This window comes from Pogona vitticeps, chromosome 2 (assembly GCF_051106095.1).
Source record: "Pogona vitticeps strain Pit_001003342236 chromosome 2, PviZW2.1, whole genome shotgun sequence".
Taxonomy (NCBI): Eukaryota; Metazoa; Chordata; class Lepidosauria; order Squamata; family Agamidae; genus Pogona; species Pogona vitticeps.
In genome coordinates, this window is record NC_135784.1 from 187,260,777 (window position 1) to 187,277,223 (window position 16,447).

At 41.2% G+C, this 16,447-nt stretch overlaps 1 protein-coding gene across 4 annotated transcripts in view; it reads right to left on the reverse strand.

Moving 5' to 3' along the window:
• LOC110090846 (ovostatin) overlaps window positions 1–16,447 on the reverse strand; it is a 59,442-nt gene that overhangs the window by 23,522 nt on the left and 19,473 nt on the right. For 2 of the 4 annotated variants that reach the window (XM_078386671.1, XM_020814694.3), the window contains exons 6-17: window positions 16,261–16,435; window positions 15,132–15,216; window positions 14,757–14,874; window positions 13,621–13,750; window positions 11,696–11,805; window positions 10,618–10,776; window positions 10,136–10,366; window positions 9,593–9,647; window positions 8,815–8,963; window positions 7,765–7,914; window positions 4,212–4,382; window positions 1,511–1,631 (exon numbers count right to left, since the gene is read on the reverse strand). In XM_078386671.1, the coding sequence (XP_078242797.1) occupies window positions 1,511–1,631; window positions 4,212–4,382; window positions 7,765–7,914; window positions 8,815–8,963; window positions 9,593–9,647; window positions 10,136–10,366; window positions 10,618–10,776; window positions 11,696–11,805; window positions 13,621–13,750; window positions 14,757–14,874; window positions 15,132–15,216; window positions 16,261–16,435 (1,654 nt within the window). Of the gene's footprint in view, window positions 1–1,498; window positions 1,632–4,211; window positions 4,383–7,764; window positions 7,915–8,814; window positions 8,964–9,592; window positions 9,648–10,135; window positions 10,367–10,617; window positions 10,777–11,695; window positions 11,806–13,620; window positions 13,751–14,756; window positions 14,875–15,131; window positions 15,217–16,260; window positions 16,436–16,447 lie in introns of all 4 variants that reach the window. The other 2 variants (XM_072991654.2, XM_020814693.3) reach the window with 1 other exon arrangement.

Below are 16,447 nucleotides of genomic sequence, written 5' to 3' on the forward strand. Positions count from 1 at the left end.
TTCTGCGTACCAATCTCTTCCAAGTTTAGTGAAGATTGGATTTGGGATTTCTGAGTTATAACCTCCCAAAGCAGTCCCCCAACAAGAAGAGTGCTCTTTAGCAGCTGGCGTGAGGAAAATTAAATGATTAATGCCAGGGATCTAGAAAAATAAGCATCACTTGAACTTAGTATTCGAGGCAAGGTGGATACACTTAAGATGAATATATTGCCACAATTAATCTAGGAGCTTTGTGGTATTTCATTATATATATTGCCCAAGTATAATTTTAAAAGATAAGGGAATATTTCAGAAGTTCATTTGGAATAACTTTCCATCTTGCCGCTCACTTAAGAAGATGCAGTTACCAATATTAAAAGCAAAGCAAAGCATGCTGCTTATATACCGCCCCATGGCACTTAAAGCACTCTCTAGGCAGTTTACAAGTTAATTATGCAGGCTATACATTTTATCAACCATGGAAGGATGGAAGGCTGAGTGAACCTTGATCCAGCTGCCTGGGATTGAACCCCAAGTCATCAGCACAGTTTTGGCTGCAGTACAACAGTTCAATCACTGCGTCATGAGGCTTATGTTAGAAGGTGGTTTTAATTTCCCATTTATAGTTTGTACTACAAGGCATATCTTTTAGCACATGTACTCTCAGCAAGTCTCCGTTTTCTCAAATAGGGAGAGAGGGAGAACAAAACTGGACTTTTTGAGTCCTTGTGGTGGTTTAAGACAGGGGTCCCCAACCTTGGGCCTCCAGATGTTCTTACACTTCAACTCCCAGAAATCCTGACCAGCAGAGGTGGTGGTGAAAGCTTCTGGGAGTTGCAGTTCAAGAACATCTGGAAGCCCAAGGTTGGGGAGCACTGGTTTAAGAGACATCTATTCCAAGCCTGGAGGGATAAACCTCCACCACCTGCTACACAATGTTAGCACTAACTTCAGTTGAAGAAGTATCACATAGGTGCCAATTTTCTGAGGACATTTACCTGGACATCTGATTTATATGTGCAATGTGAGAGGCACGAAGTAGAGATGGGCAGGTTCGTATAGGTGGCAGCACAGGTGCTGCAGCTCCCCCCACCTCCTGATCAGCCACTCAGCAGGCCTAGTTTGCTTTCTTTTTCCACCTCCTCGCCTCATCTCCCAGTCACGAGCAAGAGCACAGACTCCTCTGTCCAGCCGCTTGGTCTGAGTGGGAGATCAGTCAAGAGGCCAGGACAGAGAAGCCCGAGCTGTTGGAAGGACCGGTTCATGTCCATATCTGGTACACCATGATGGTTATAACCATATAATAATTTTATAACCATAAATGGGTACTAACATTATTGTATTGCCTTTTTTGTTCTGTTTCTGTTTTGTTTTGGGGTTTCTTTTTGCTCAATTCATCTTCCTTTTTTTGGTAAATCTGCAAAAGTAAAAACTAAAGAACTACTCTTTTATACAAATTGATGTCCTCTAGATATTTTGGACTACAGCTATCAGCAGCAGATGGCATAATCCTTCTTACCTTGATACTTACCCAGATAAGGAGGAGGAGGAGGAGGAGAATCATCTGAGGAGATTTTCTTGCATTCATAGTCACTTCGGCATACAACAGGCTTCCTCAGTGTACACTTTGTAAAAGCCTTAAGGCCCATGCTCTACAGTGGATAAATAAATGCTATTTTATTGATGTCTTCATTAGCTAAAAGAAATACAACATACATTCTAAATCTTTCTCAGGGATGCTGCTTGAACCCACAAGCTTTTAGCTTTGTGAGGAAGTCAATAAAGCAGTTAAGGAGGGAGAACACATAATTCCCCTTTCCGAATTACACAAAAATAACCTGTTCTTCAGAAGTAGGATATCTTTTGTCATGCTGAAGGATTGTTAGAAAATTATTATTTGGGTTAAGAACTATACATATGGGCTGAAAAAAAACACACACATCCAAGATAAATGTTAAACTGCATTGCTACAGTTGTTTGCTTGCTTACAGCTGTAAGCAAGGGTACATGTGATATGTAAAAACAAGAAGAAGTGCCACAAGGATGTGGATCACCAAATCTTACATCCCATTAGCTGAAAATATCCCTCATACAGAGCATCAGGAGTACAAGTGAATTAGACATAACAGAATTGTATTCTGATGCTTGGTGTAACAACAAATTTTGAATAATGGTAACTAACTCATAACTGCAGAAAACGCCATTTATGACAACAATATTGACAGTGTACAGTCTTTATAAATATTTCACAAAGACAATTTGTTTTAAAAAATGGCTGCAGAAAAGGATGGTAGCTGGGCCAGAGATATTTGAAAAATGTCCAGTTCAAAGGAAGTCCGTATTTTCTTCCAAATTCTCCTCTTTTTTCACTGCCACTGGCTAAACTCTCTTTGATTTTACTGCCTCCTGTGCCTGCTCTCCTGTGCTCAACTATTGTATATCTGAGGTTGTTGATATTTCTTCCGGCAATCCTAATTCTGGCTTGGGATTCCTCCAGTCCAGCCTTTCGCCTGATGTATTGGTCCAGATAGGCGGGGTATAAATCAAATAAATAAATAAATAAATAAATAAATAAATAAATAAATAAATAAATAAATAAGCAGGGAGGCAATATACAGCCTTGTCATACTCCTTTCCCAATTTTGAACAAATCAGTTTCTAACTGTTGCTTCCTGTCCCACAGACAGATGTGATCAGGCACTCCTCTTTACGGACTTGCCATCCAGCTTACCAAGATTCATAGAGCTTACATTTCAGGTTCCTATGCAGTATTTTTCTTTGCAGTGTTGGACTTTCACTTCCAGGCGTGTCGGCACCTGAGTGTCCTTTCGGCTTTGGCCCAACCACTTCATTAGCTCTGGAGCTACTTGTCCTATGCTCTTCCTCAGTAGCATGTTGGATGCCTTCCAACCTGAGGGGCTCATCTTCAAGCGTCATATCTTTTAGTCTTTTGTTTCTGTCCATGGAGTTTTCTTGGCAAAGATACTAGAGTGGCTTGCCAGTTCCTGCTCCAAGTGGATTGCGTTTAGTCAAAACTCTCCACTATGACCTGTCCGTTTTGAGTGTCCCTGCACGGCATAGCCCATAGCTTCTCTAAATTACTCAAGCCCATTTGCCAGGACAAGGCAGCAATTTGTGAAGGGAAAAATTAAACTTAGCTAAAAACTTAGCTAGAGACTCAGTTTTGGTTCTTAAAAGTCTCCCTGAAGAGTTGGATCTTCAAGTGTTGGTGAATGGATACAAGGGAGAAGGCTAATTGAAGCTCCAGAAGGAGAATATTCCACAAACTGGAGGCAGCCACAGAATAGGCCCTGCTTTAATAACAGTATCATTCTATGGTAGTGTTATTGCAGAATTAAGATAGAATGAATTGGTGTCTACTCTCCTTTGACTCTTTTGACAGAAGTGATTCATTGTCCAGTGACATGTACAGGAAACAAACATTGTTACACAACAGGTTTTCAGTATGATTTTCTTTTTTTTAGCATTAAACTACATTTTGGTTACAAAATAAGACAGATATTAAAAGGAGCACTGTAACGGGCAGCCATGACCTCACCTGTCCGTCACAGCTGGACAGTGAACCATCAGCCAATGGTGTGACGGAGGGTGGAACTGAAGGGGAGGAGCTGGTATAAAAAGGGGGCTGAAGAGTGTGTGAGGGGAGATTGAGTCAGAGAGTTCTAGAGTGAGATCTGGAGAGATCTGGTGTGAGAGTTGTCAGTGAGGGAAAGTCTATGTGTTATAAGTTAAATAAGAAAGTGATTTACACCTTGATTATCTTTCTGTGATTTACCCATTTTATTTAGTAGTCAATAAACCAGTTTTGTTTTCGAAGAAACCCTTGTCCTTTTTATTTAAAGGAAAGGTTGGTGGCAGCCAGAGTGTGTGGTAGCGTGGTGACCATTCTGTGAGGCCTGAGTAAGCAGAGACAAAGGAGTGGCAAGCCACGTCACAAGCACTAATGCCAGATATATCATAAATGATGTTACTTGCAGCAGAACATTGAGATGGACAAGGCTTTCAAAAACCTGGGTTTGAATCTACCCTCAGCTATGAAACTCATTTAGTCAACAATTGCAGACTCTACTTCACAGAGTTATTGCCAGAGTAAAGCGGTAAGGACGGCTGCCACCTTATGCCATCTTTTAGCTCATGGGAGCAGAGGTGGGATCTAAGTGTAATAAGAATATACTGTATATACTTTTAAAAATCTATAGTAATAAACATACCTCCAAAATATCAAAAACATTGCCATCATCGGTCACATTCACAGGCACATGGTACAGGCCATTGAAAAAAGTATCTCGTATCTCAATGCATGGCTCTTTAGGGTCATCTTCTAGGTTTGTCCCCATATAGTTATAACCCCAGAGATCTAAATAAGGCATCTGGTTGAACACCTGATGAAAAGAGGAAATGCATATATTTGAGAACAATGGAAGGAAGGGAGGAGGCACCAAAATAGGTGTTACAATAGCAGTGGTTTACTACAAGTAAGCTTCAAGACAGATCTAACTAAATGAATAAAGAGTTTAAATGCTTAAAATTTGAATCACCAATAATTTGGTACTGGGCCAAAATTTCTTACAAAAAGGATTTTCTTATCATTTTCCAAATAACATTTTTGCTTGTCTTCCCCCAATTATTGGGAAATTTCCCAACTATCATTTGCCCCCTCCCACACAGAGACCACTACACAGACTATGAATAAGATGAAGCACTTCAGGTGTATCTGTGAACTGAGCATTAATACTGTTTTGTTACTGCTTTGATACTGTTGAAGAAAGCAACAGTTTTCCGGTGTGACCTTGATCTACCAACATAAACCTAAGGAGAGTCCCATTCAGCAGGCCCTATGCGAGGTGAAAGGGGAGCAGGGCCATTTGGTGCTAGCCTCAAGCCCTGGGGCTTATGTTTTAGCTGCAGTTGACTGGCAGATTTGGGCATGAGAGCAGTGTGAATAGTGATGGGTAGTTCTTTAGGGCAAAAGAGGCACTGCCTCACCAGGCTCAGGCGACTTCCACTCAGCCTACACATGCCTGCCTCCTTATTTCTAATTATTTGCATTCATCTCCCTTCTCTAGAACATAAGAGGAGTCCTGCTGGATCAGGCCAAGGGCCCATCTAGTCCAGCTCCCTGTATCTCACGGTGGCCCCACCAGAGGCCTTGGGGAGCACACAAGATGACTATATCCCTGTCTCCTGATACCCCTCCCCTGCATCTGGCATTTTGAAGTAGCTTCCTTTTAAGCCTAGAGATTATACACTCCCATCATGGCTTGTAACCTGTGGTGGACTTTTCCTCCAGGAATCTGTCCAGCCCTCTTTTCAAGGTATCTAGGCCAGATGCCATCGCCACATACTGTGGCAAGGAGTTCCACAGACTAACAACATGGTGGGTAAAGAAATATTTCTCACTCTCCCAATGCTCAATTTGAGTGGATGTCCCCTGGTTCTGGTATTGAGTGAGAGGGAAAAGAGCTTCCCTCTTATACACTTTATCCATCCCTTGCATAGTTTTATATGTCTCAAATCATGTCCCCCCTCAGGCGCCTTTTCTCTAGACTAAACAGCCCCAAACGCTGTAGCTTTTCCTCATAAGGGAGGTGCTCCAGCCCACTCCTCATTTTAGTTGCTCTCTTCTGCCCCTTTTCCAGTTCCACTACTTCTATTAATATGCATACTTCCTGATTTGCCACTTGTCACTGATGCCATGTTAAGAGGCCCATCTCTTGGAATCTGAAGGTGGCATGGGGAAAAATTAGGAACCTCAAAATCTGAAAGCTGCCAGGCCTGACTGAGGCTCTCATTCAAAATTTTCTGAATAATTTCTTCATTTCCACTCTGAGAATTTAACAAAATGATCATACCAAACATCCTTCTTGCAAATGGGATTGGGAATGGCAGAAGGCCATTACATGAATGTTCTCTGAGTGGCTTCTCAAAAACTTCAGAACAGTAAAACAGTAGCATAAGAATGGTTCTGTCTAGTTCTGCAAGAAATAAAATATGCTGGTCCTGCTAGTTTAATAGCCCATCGTAACACATTGAGAAATCCAGACTGAAAAATCTACTCGGCTTAAATGGCCTGGGCGAGAAAGGATCTTTTCTACAGCAGAAGGTGATCTTTCAGATAACTTGAGGTAGAAACAGATGTCACAGAGAGCCCATGATTAGCGCTGAAAGCATGTTAGCATTGGAGGGGTCCTGAGTGAGGTAGTTTCCTTGCTTGAGAGATCACATTTTTAGGAATCTGTGCTTAAATCCTGAAGATCAATTTTAAAAAAGCAATCTTCCCATTACATGATGTAGGAAAACCTCCCGCTAGGTACTCAGACACTTTTAGTAGTTAAGGAATTCCCTCTTTTAACCACAGGCTGTCTGCAATGTTTGTTTCTGCTCTTTGTCCCAAGCTGGTCAAAGCTCTTAAAGGGTAAAATCAGCACCTGACATTTGGTCCAGAAATGGATTGTGCACAAAGCACAGGCATAACCTAGTCTCATTGCCCTATCCTAGTTATTTTTGTGAACCTATTAGGGACCAATGGAAACCTCCAAATCATTTTGAAAAGCTGCCTCATGCACATGGGAACAAGCATGGATAGCTGAGGGCACACCACCTCCATACAGGTGTGGTTGGAATTTATATCAACCACTTTTTAAAATGAATTTGTGAAGAAACTGAGAAATTGGCGAAACATGGAACATCTGGAACATTAAGGTTGCTCTGTAAGTGCCTGGGAAAACGTGGTTAAGAATGTGGAGGTCAGTGTGTGTCCCGTGACAGGAAAAGAGTAACACCTTGAACTTTTGTGAGAAAGGTCTTCAAGGTCAAGTCTATTTCTTCTCCGGTATTGCACTAATTGGGAGATGATTTCAGCTCTGTGAAAGAGCGGACCAGAAATTGCTCTTGTATTTGTAAACATTCAAGGGAGCTCAAATCCTAATTGTGGAAGGATCTGGAACATTCTGTTTAGTATACAGAAAGGGGCTCTGAAGTTACTTTGGTTGGCTTAGTTTACCTTTCAAGAGATGTTATGTTCAGTTGCTGTCCTGTTATGCCATATCTGGAAAGATTCACTCTGCTTCAGAACTATCGTGAATCTATGGTAATGTGTGACTATTAGGTAAATTAAATTAGCTTTGTTATTCTCTAGTGTGTTCTGATTATGTTAACTTTTTCTTAAATTGTATTTTGCTTCAATTGCTTTTTTGAAACCTTTTTTTGGGGGGAGGGGGGTTCTGAAGCTTTTTCTCTTTTTATTTTTGATAAAATATAAAAATACTTCCAACCAACTGTCTGGGTTTTTGGCTCAGAGGGTTTGTGATACTAAAAGTGGGTTTTGCTATGACCAACGATCAGAGGTTTTGGTTTTTTTTAATGGGTCTGATGGGCACTTTATCTTGTGAGAGGGGCATATTGGTTCTTAGTGCCTAGCCATGTGGATATTTGGACTTCCTAGAAGCACTGCCAAGGTAGATTGTTGTGAGGCACCAGTGCCAGGCACGTCCCATTAGTCATCACTGCAATTCACTCTCCAGGGTTCACTCACTTCAGGGTAGGGACAGAGGGACCCCTTGAATCCAGTAACCTTCACAGACATAATACCAGTCACATAAGTACTCCCAGATGACAGATCTGATACTTTTAGGGAGAGTACACCCCACTTGGAATACCCACTTAAGGGCACAACTATGTAGATAATGTGCTAGCGTCACTAAAGGGATATCTAGCACATTGGATGGCTCTGGGCTTGAGGAATGGGGAAAATTTCAGGCTTACATATTCAGGAGAAAGTTCTGCTCCAGGCCTCAGAAGCAGAACACTCTGATCCACACCCCTCAGGGCACAGAAGGAATTGTTGGATGCTGTAAGTAAAAGGCTGACATCGGAGGCTGGTAGGACCTGCTTGTCAGAAAACGTCAAGCCGACCTAGAATTAAATACAGAAGAGACTTCAGCTCTCTTTCCAGAGTTCATCTCAGGAGAATCCAGTCATCATCATACAGTCCCTCCATAGAGCCATTCTGTCTGTTGTGAAATAATTAATGTTACTTAACAATCCTTGTTTCTCCCCAGGCCAGTTATCATGATGTGCATATCACATTACACAATATCATCATGGTTCAATATATCAGGGCATTTCCAGTGCAAATAAGAGATATCTGAATATTTGACGGGCTGTCTCAGATCAATGTGTGGACTTCAGTTTTATTCCGTTGTCTGTTTCCTGATCCATACCCCTCTCTTCTTGTATGTTTTTGTTCTATTCTCAATGCTTCCACCTTCTTCTTCGGCCTCTGCAACTTAGCCTCATTCTCTGAAGTTACTCCTTCCCCTTCCAACCTTAACTTTCTAGACCTCTCAACCGCCTTTCACTGGTTTTCTCAGTCGCCAAACACAGTTGTTCTCCACCCTCTTTTCCTTGGCCCTTACAATGTTTTATGATATAAAGGCATCTCAGCCAACCATGGCCAGAGGCTCTCTCACCAAAATTAAGAACACAATAATCATAGAACGGCAGAGCTAGAAGGGATCTTATCGATCCTCTAGTCCAGCCTCTGTCAAGGAGGCACAGTGAGGAATCAAACTCCCAACATATTGTGATACACAGTAAAAGAAACGCTTCCAAAAAAAATCTGACCATTTTCCAAAGGTCAGATCCAAGGGTAATCTCATTGCATGTCTTCTTGATCATTTATGACTTACTTTTTCAGTTTCCAAAACATCATTACTAGTGTTCTATTCATGCATCTCATGATTCGGAGCCAGCCTAAGCATATACATAGTTATAAACAGAAGCATACTTTACTCAGGAACATTAAGCTCTCACCTTGTTTCTAAAGCATTTTTCAATTTGCAAAAAAATACTGTCAGCAATCAGATCACAATGTGGTTGCAAGGAATAAACTAACAACCTGGCTCTTGGGGCCAGCTTCTGATCAATGTTGAGTGTGATAGAGAAGGTGCTATATTTTCCATCTGAACGGAGGAACAGGTAAAAAGAAGAGAAGAGTTAAGGGAAGAGAATGAAAGCGAGATCCAAGAGAATAAACCAAGAGAAGCTGATTAACTAGTATAATCATTGCCTAGGGCATAATGAACTGGGAGCTCACTTGGCATATACATGTACTGGGTAGCTGTGGGACACTGGTGGTTTTAATGCCCATCCCCCATATGGTTCCTAACGCTCCTTTCCTTGCAGAATTCCCTATACAGTACAGTATTGGGAAATCTTGACTTTCACAACATCGGAAGAAAGTCATCAGAGGCAAGGTGACATGAGGATTAATTTGGGCCCAAGACAAATAGAGATCTGCAGTAGAATTATTCGTCTTACTGAGGTTATATCATTCCTCAGATTTTCTTTAAAAAGGAGCTTTGCGATTCACTGCTCTAAGTACAAAATGAATATCCTCTCTAATTCTGACCTGAATTCTAGGAACCATTCTACAAGACAGCATCCTTCTGTGACTTAATTCTTGCTCAAAGATTTATAAATAACATGAACGTTGAAGATTTTTTTTAAAAAATCATGCTAAAAATCACTGTAAAGGACTGGAGCAAGGTGTACTTGCTCCATTCTTTACAGCAGAAATGAGAGCACTTACATCTAGTCCTGACGAGTTGTGTGCCGCCTTGAACAATTTTACCTTTGGCCACCAGCTGAAGGCAAAAAGAAATGAAAAAGAAATGGGGAAAAATTAGACTACAAAAAAAGGAAAACCATTTTTATTTTACTTTATTGGCCATAACAAAATACTTCGTACATCTAAAATCCCCATTTTGTGGGATTTCATGACTGTTCGTCATAATTAGGAGCCCATTTTTGACTCTTCTCCACATGGAGAGTACATATTTCAGAATTCCCACAGGACTTGTCAAAAGGGGAAAGTCTTCCTTGTTATGTTCTTGGCACCTCACCCTCCTTGTCTTCAAACCACATGCACTCTAGCCAGCACTGTTAGTGCAACTTAACCCTTAGGAATGAATGCATTAGTAAAACAAGTAAGTCTTAGTGCCAGATTACGTCAATTTGTCCGGTTGCACTCTTTAGTTTAACAAGCACTGGCTGGCTTGTAAAACTACATTATTATTATTTTTTTAAAAAAGGTTTACAAGTTAGGAAATCAGTCTTGCCATTTTGTTCTTACAGCATGATAGAAGTACACGTTGTCGGTCTGTATATCCCTGTGTAGGTTTTTGCTTAGGATATAGTGGACAGTGATTGTTCTCTTCTTGCCACAGGGCAGCTCCTCCCATACTGGTTCTATTTTCACAAAGCTCTCACTCCGGGAGAAGAAGCGTTGGACATAATGAATGGCTTCTGGCTGGTAGGTTTCCAGCCAGCCATAGTCAGTGCACTGATCCGGTTGATAGAAAGCCTGACAAGAGAAGGTCGGAAAAGATTTTTTTTTTTTGTAAGCAAAGTATCCAACATTAACTAAGAGAAAGATTTTCAGGTGTTTCCCAAAACTGCTGCTCAGTCATTTCCCCTGATGGTTCTACTGATGAGACTAAAATGCATGTCTTTGCAGAAAACAATAATAGGCAAGCACGTAGTTGAACTGCAGGCAAAAGGCTGTTTCTCTCTTGGTACAGCCCACCCATTCCTCATTAGGTTTCAGCAACTTACTCTCAATTTATAGCGAGGTTGAAACATTTTGGATGTTTGGATGGAAAACTGAGCAATGCCGTTCTTGTCGGTGGTGTAGTTATTCACAATGTCTCCATCAAACTCTAAAAAGATAAGTCCACCTTCAAGTGGTTTGTCATCTTCATCTCTTAGTATGACCTGAGGAGGGGGAGAATAGTTAAAAATGTTCTGGGAAGGCATTCAGGGACATCCTTATCATCCGAGATTACTAGGAACTGTTGGTTCAATCGGAAGAAGACCTTTAAAAGGCCTGGGTCCAAGCTGTCTCAAAAACCATATCTCCCATTCTGAGCCAGCTTGGGTGTTAGGATCATCAGGAGAGTCCTTTCTCTTGGTCCCGCCACTGTCACAAGTGCATTTGGTCAGGACACGGAAGAGGACCTTCTCTGTTGCTGCTCCCATACTTTGGAACCACCTCCCAGAGGAGGCTACGTTGGCCCTAAACGCAGCCATTTAAGACCTATCTATTTCTATGGATGATTTCCCCATGCATTTCAAGTTTTTTGCTGGCATAGCTCTCCGTGGCTGGTCTGGACATTGTGCTGGAGAAGGGTAGGTTTTGCCTACCTGTCTTCTCCCAAACTCGATTCTCCCCATTTAAAGAAAAGCACCCTTCCCTCTTTTAAAATAAGAACAATAAGCAAAATAAATTGGTGATATTATGTATACCATGCGAGGTAGATGCATTACTGTTTCGCTGTGTCACTTGTACTTTATTTAACAACAACAAAAAAGGAAAAGTTGCCATAACCTGCTGAATGATGGCCATGGAAAAAGGCAGAGAACTGAGCGGGAAAGGGAGTACCATTGATCAAAAGGGGACAAAATGGAATGATCCAAAGACCTATCTGGACCCTTCTCATGGGGAAAGAAACATCAATCAGTGCGAACAGGAGGATCACTCAAGTGAGGGATAAAATGGATCATACTAAAGATAAGAACATTTTAAGCGCAAACCAGACCACTCCAACTTCCCACATCTGGATGTGCCCTGAGACATCATCTGTATCTATGAAGACTTTATTCCGTACGGAGTGCACCCTGCTCTGTTCCCTACCTGTCCAGTGAGAGGAATCCCCCTTTTATAATATGAATCCATTTTGTCAAATCCTATGGTTTTCCTGGTTTCGTAGACAGAGATGTAGCGGGTGTGTGACATCTGGATCCCTGTGTGAGACATAAAACAGTCTATAAGCACTTATGTATACCCCCCCCCGCAAGCTTATACAAGGAGTACTGGGTTAGGTCATTGCTCAATGGAGTAACATTTGCAATGTTGTTTAGTTCTAATGGAGAAGTGTACAGCTCAGCAAAGGGATCTCTTAAAAAGGAGCTGTGAAGAATCTGCTTCCATTTCCTACATCTAACAGCTTGACACCAACACCCCACCCTGCCCAAATTACCCTATCAATGGCCTTGTGCCTTTTAAATAGTCAATTTCTGTCATGCATAAATTTGTTACGGTTTTGCCAAAGTAAAAAAGGACATTGCATTTGTTTATTAACTTAGGTTAATAAGTTAGGTTTACCAGTACAATTCACCTTCCATTCAACCATTATATTTAAGGAAAGGAGTACTAGGATGTCACAGAGACTATTGTAAAGGTCATAGAAAAACAACATTGAGAGTAGTTTTTAAAAAGAACTTCCCCTTCCTGGTCAACGCTTATAAATAATACATTAAACACACTGATGTTTAAATTGTTATTTGTGCATTGAACAGGAGGATATGTCAATTAATATATCTGATATTTTAAAATAATATTGTGAAACTAATGTTACTAAAAAATGTTGATCGGTGTTTCCCAAACTTTTTCAAGTCATGGCCCCCTTTTATGATAGCCAGGTACCCTGCAACTCCCCGCCATATTTGCATAAAGGCATTTTTAATGGAGTAAAGGTAAAGAAAACGCATTAAAAACAGATTTCTCAGAATACAACTCGTTAGTCTTTAAGGCGCCTCAATGTTTTTGTAACTTGTTGGTTTGGTTTTGTCCGATATGCCTGCACAGACTCACACAGCTACACCTTCGAAAACTACAACCAGTATTTTTCATGATCAGTAGGGTTAAAATTTCAAAGACTCCAGTCCAGTCCATGACATTGTGCTGCCTCACCGTAGCGATTATCTCTTGGAAGGAACAGCTTTGTAGGTTTTTATTTTAGCATAAACTTGAGCTTGGTCATCTATCTTTTCAATGTACAGACATTCTCTTGCTACACCAGGAAAAGTCTGGTGACTCCATCACCCTCTGCCTCCAACAGCGCTCAGCCAGCCACTCCCAGAAAGTTCAGCATAACAAGCCACTGAGAAGCAAACACTAAGTATCTTTCAGTAGGAGCCTATGGTAACCACAGTGCAAAATACAACCACCACAGCACTCCTAACATGGAGCGACAATCGTAACATAACAACAATCCTCATGCCTGCCCATCTCCTTGTAGTCACAATAGGAAAGACCTTCAAGCAAACGCCTAACCCCACCAGGTAGCTCCTCACCTCACCGGTAGTGGAGTGGGGTTCAGTCTCTGCTGCATACAAGAAGCCACGACACAGTTCCACCTGGATGCCTCATGTGAGGCTTTGCCCGACTGTCACCACCCCCTCCTTCCCTGGTGGGTGGCAGTGGCCACCGTTTTCACTTGCTGCTTTGCTGGTGTTGCTCCCATGAAGGAAGGAACTGGCCCCGAGAGAGAGCCTTTACTGCCGCTGATTAATGACCGGGACCTTTCTACCATCAAGGTCTAAAATAACCACAATGACCCACCAGAAAAAGTACTTTGCAAACCACTTGTGGTCATGACATACATATTGGGAACCTGTGCTTCAGATGCATCTGTTGGCTTATTCTCCTGTTCAACATGAAAATAACCATATTAACGTTATTTCAGTCTTATTAATCAGTGTTAATGCATGTTAAATCTAATGCATTATTTTCTAACCCTGTTCCTGCTACAGAATTTCCCAAGGCAGCACATTTACCTGTTCCATTCTCTGTGACAATGGCTTCTGCATGAAGTGACACGAAGAAAAAGCGATTCCTATCCAGATTTGTATAAAGGTGGAATGCTTTCGTACGGATTGTTTTGGAAACACAGCCCTCTTTGCCCAACTGCAAAGAGAAGGAAAACAACAGTAAGTATGCTGAATTCGATAAGGTTCAGATCATCTTGTTAGCATTTTCTAGCAGAGTCAATAAAAAGTACAAAGCCTAACAACCTTATTACAATGTTGTTGTTTTATGTACTAAAACCTTCTCACAGGATGCGTTTTCTAAGGTGTGCATGTGCATCAGTGCAAGATGGCCATTTACACAACATCAAAAGAGAAGAGGACATTATTTTGCAAATAAACTGAATATACAGATTTGTCTGCAGAGATGAAACATACGGTAGAATTACAATGACAGATGTGCCATTTGGAATTTTTGGACTACAAATCCCATAATTCTCCATTCTGGGTGTTCCACCTGATACCTACAGACATTTACACCTAAACTTAGAAAGGCCTAAACTTACAGTAGTAGTTTTGTGGCCTAGCTCATCCTAGCTAGGCCCAAACTCCCTATTAATAAAGGAAGTTTCCAGCCAATGCCAGGACAGTTTCCAACCAGAACAGGACACAGCCTACAACTGTTGTAGGTGTCTGTTTCTCTCAAAATGGAGAATTATGGGATTTGTAGCCCCAAAGTTCCAAATGGCACATTCCTAATTTCAGAGCATGTCATTTGAATCAAAAGACAGTGACCAAGTGACTTGTTTGCCTTCAGAGTCGGCTGTCCAGATGCTTCCAATGAATAGCCAATTTCAAGGTCTTTCTGTATGGATCCTGATTTTTAAATCAGATCCTGGATTGGACAAACTTTCAGAAAGAGGGCCATCTTGTGGCAGTCTTTCAAACAGAGGACTGTCTGCTTCCCGTAAAAGACACACACTGCCACCCTCATGTATGTGTTTGTGCAGAGAGAAAAAGAAAGAGAGAAAGCAAGAAGTTAGGGGTGAAAGGTAGAATGTTTGTAGACAAGATTTAAAACTCGTGTCAGTTTTGGGTTTTTGCCCCCAAACACTCTATAGTTGCCTGAATTATCAAAATTACTGGAAAAAATACAAGAATTATACCTCTGTATGAATAACCTCACAAATCCCATTGGAATCTCGGTCACATCTTGGATGATAATACCGATTTCTGCACACTCGGAGTTGGACTTTCCCTCGGACAGGTTTACCATAAGTATATCTAACAGGAAAGAAATATATCATGTAATTTAAGTGAGATATAGAAAGTGTCAGAATCTATTTCAACTTTCATCCTAGCCACCATCCTGGCGACTGGCTTCACAGTAATCTGGATTTGAGATGGATTCACAGAGAACTCTAGTGAGCAGAATTGATTCTTTCCACTTCAGAAATAATGGGTTATGCTGTTCTACATTTTTAAAATCCAGATGTTAAAAAGGGGGCACCATGTGTACTTTCCATAGCTTCAGAACTTACCGAGCACAGATATTTACTTCAAATTCTTCATCAAAAGGTGAGACTCTCTGTGGTGCTTCCATAGTCACCTCAAATTTAGGGGGCACTGGAAATACAACAAGAAATACAATAAGAAAGTCTACTTTGGTCAAATAATGGACTAGATTTTTAATACGGTCCCTCTGGGAGAAATGCTGGCACAGTGATAAAGAGGAAGTGGTGGGATGGAAAAAAGGAAGGATAACTCATTTGCTGAAGCTTAAATTTGTGGAGGTTAAAAATGTAAACAACTTAAATGTGTACCCTGATGAAATAAACCAGAAAGGAAAATACCAGATATTTGGGACAGTACTGAATCATAACAGCGTGGTGGCAGCAGTAAGAGGACTGGCAGAGCCAGAGGGAAACACCAGGAGCCCATCTTGTGTTGCTTCAATTATGCATTACATTAATGTGTCATGAAAAGAATCAGGGTCATACTGATGTTGATAAACTCAGCCTATTTATTATAACTTCTGAAAGTATTCTGCATGGACAGAACCAGGAAAAGGTGGGGGGGGGAGAAATGCGAAATTCCTCATCTCTTAGAGGTGAGAGAGCCTCGTGCTCTAACACCCAGATGCTTTCATTAGTTAAGGACTATCTTGATCTGTTGTTTATCTCTAACATCTGTTACTGGTCTGTTATTTACAAAAAAATGTCTCTAGTGCCCTTTCCTTTTGAAAACCAAATCACAGAGACACTGGCTGATTGTTAAGATGCAGGGCACGTAATAATGGGCTCAAGCTACTGGAATCCAGATAGGGGCTGAATATCAGAAAAAAACCTTCTTAACTGCATTGAGTAGGGAGTTGGACTCAATGGCCTTATAGGCCCCTTCCAACTTTCATGATTCTATGATTCTATGCCAACAACCCATCTAGTGCTTCAAACTCTTGAACAAAATAGAAATCATCCTGACAACTGAATGAACAGCATGATTTTGCACAAAAATGGCCAATTTAGGGCAAAAAACTCAGTTCTTTACTCTAAAGGGAAACTGGTTGGGGGGGGGAAGGTTTATTTTATCTATACATTCTTCGGTTTCTCATATGCAAAGATCTATCAGACTTTATGTGCTCTGGTCGTGAGAAGTCAAAGTCATACTCACCATATTCTTCCACACTAAACCACTGACTGGTGCTGTAATTTGGCTTATCGTCATCATGAACTGTAATCTGGTAGGATCCCAAATGTGTGTCTTGGAAGATCTGGAGCTCGAGTTGGAGGATGCCATGCGAAGGGGCTTGGTTTAGCCACTGAGCAATTCTGTTGCCTTGAGGGTCCTGGAGAGTGGG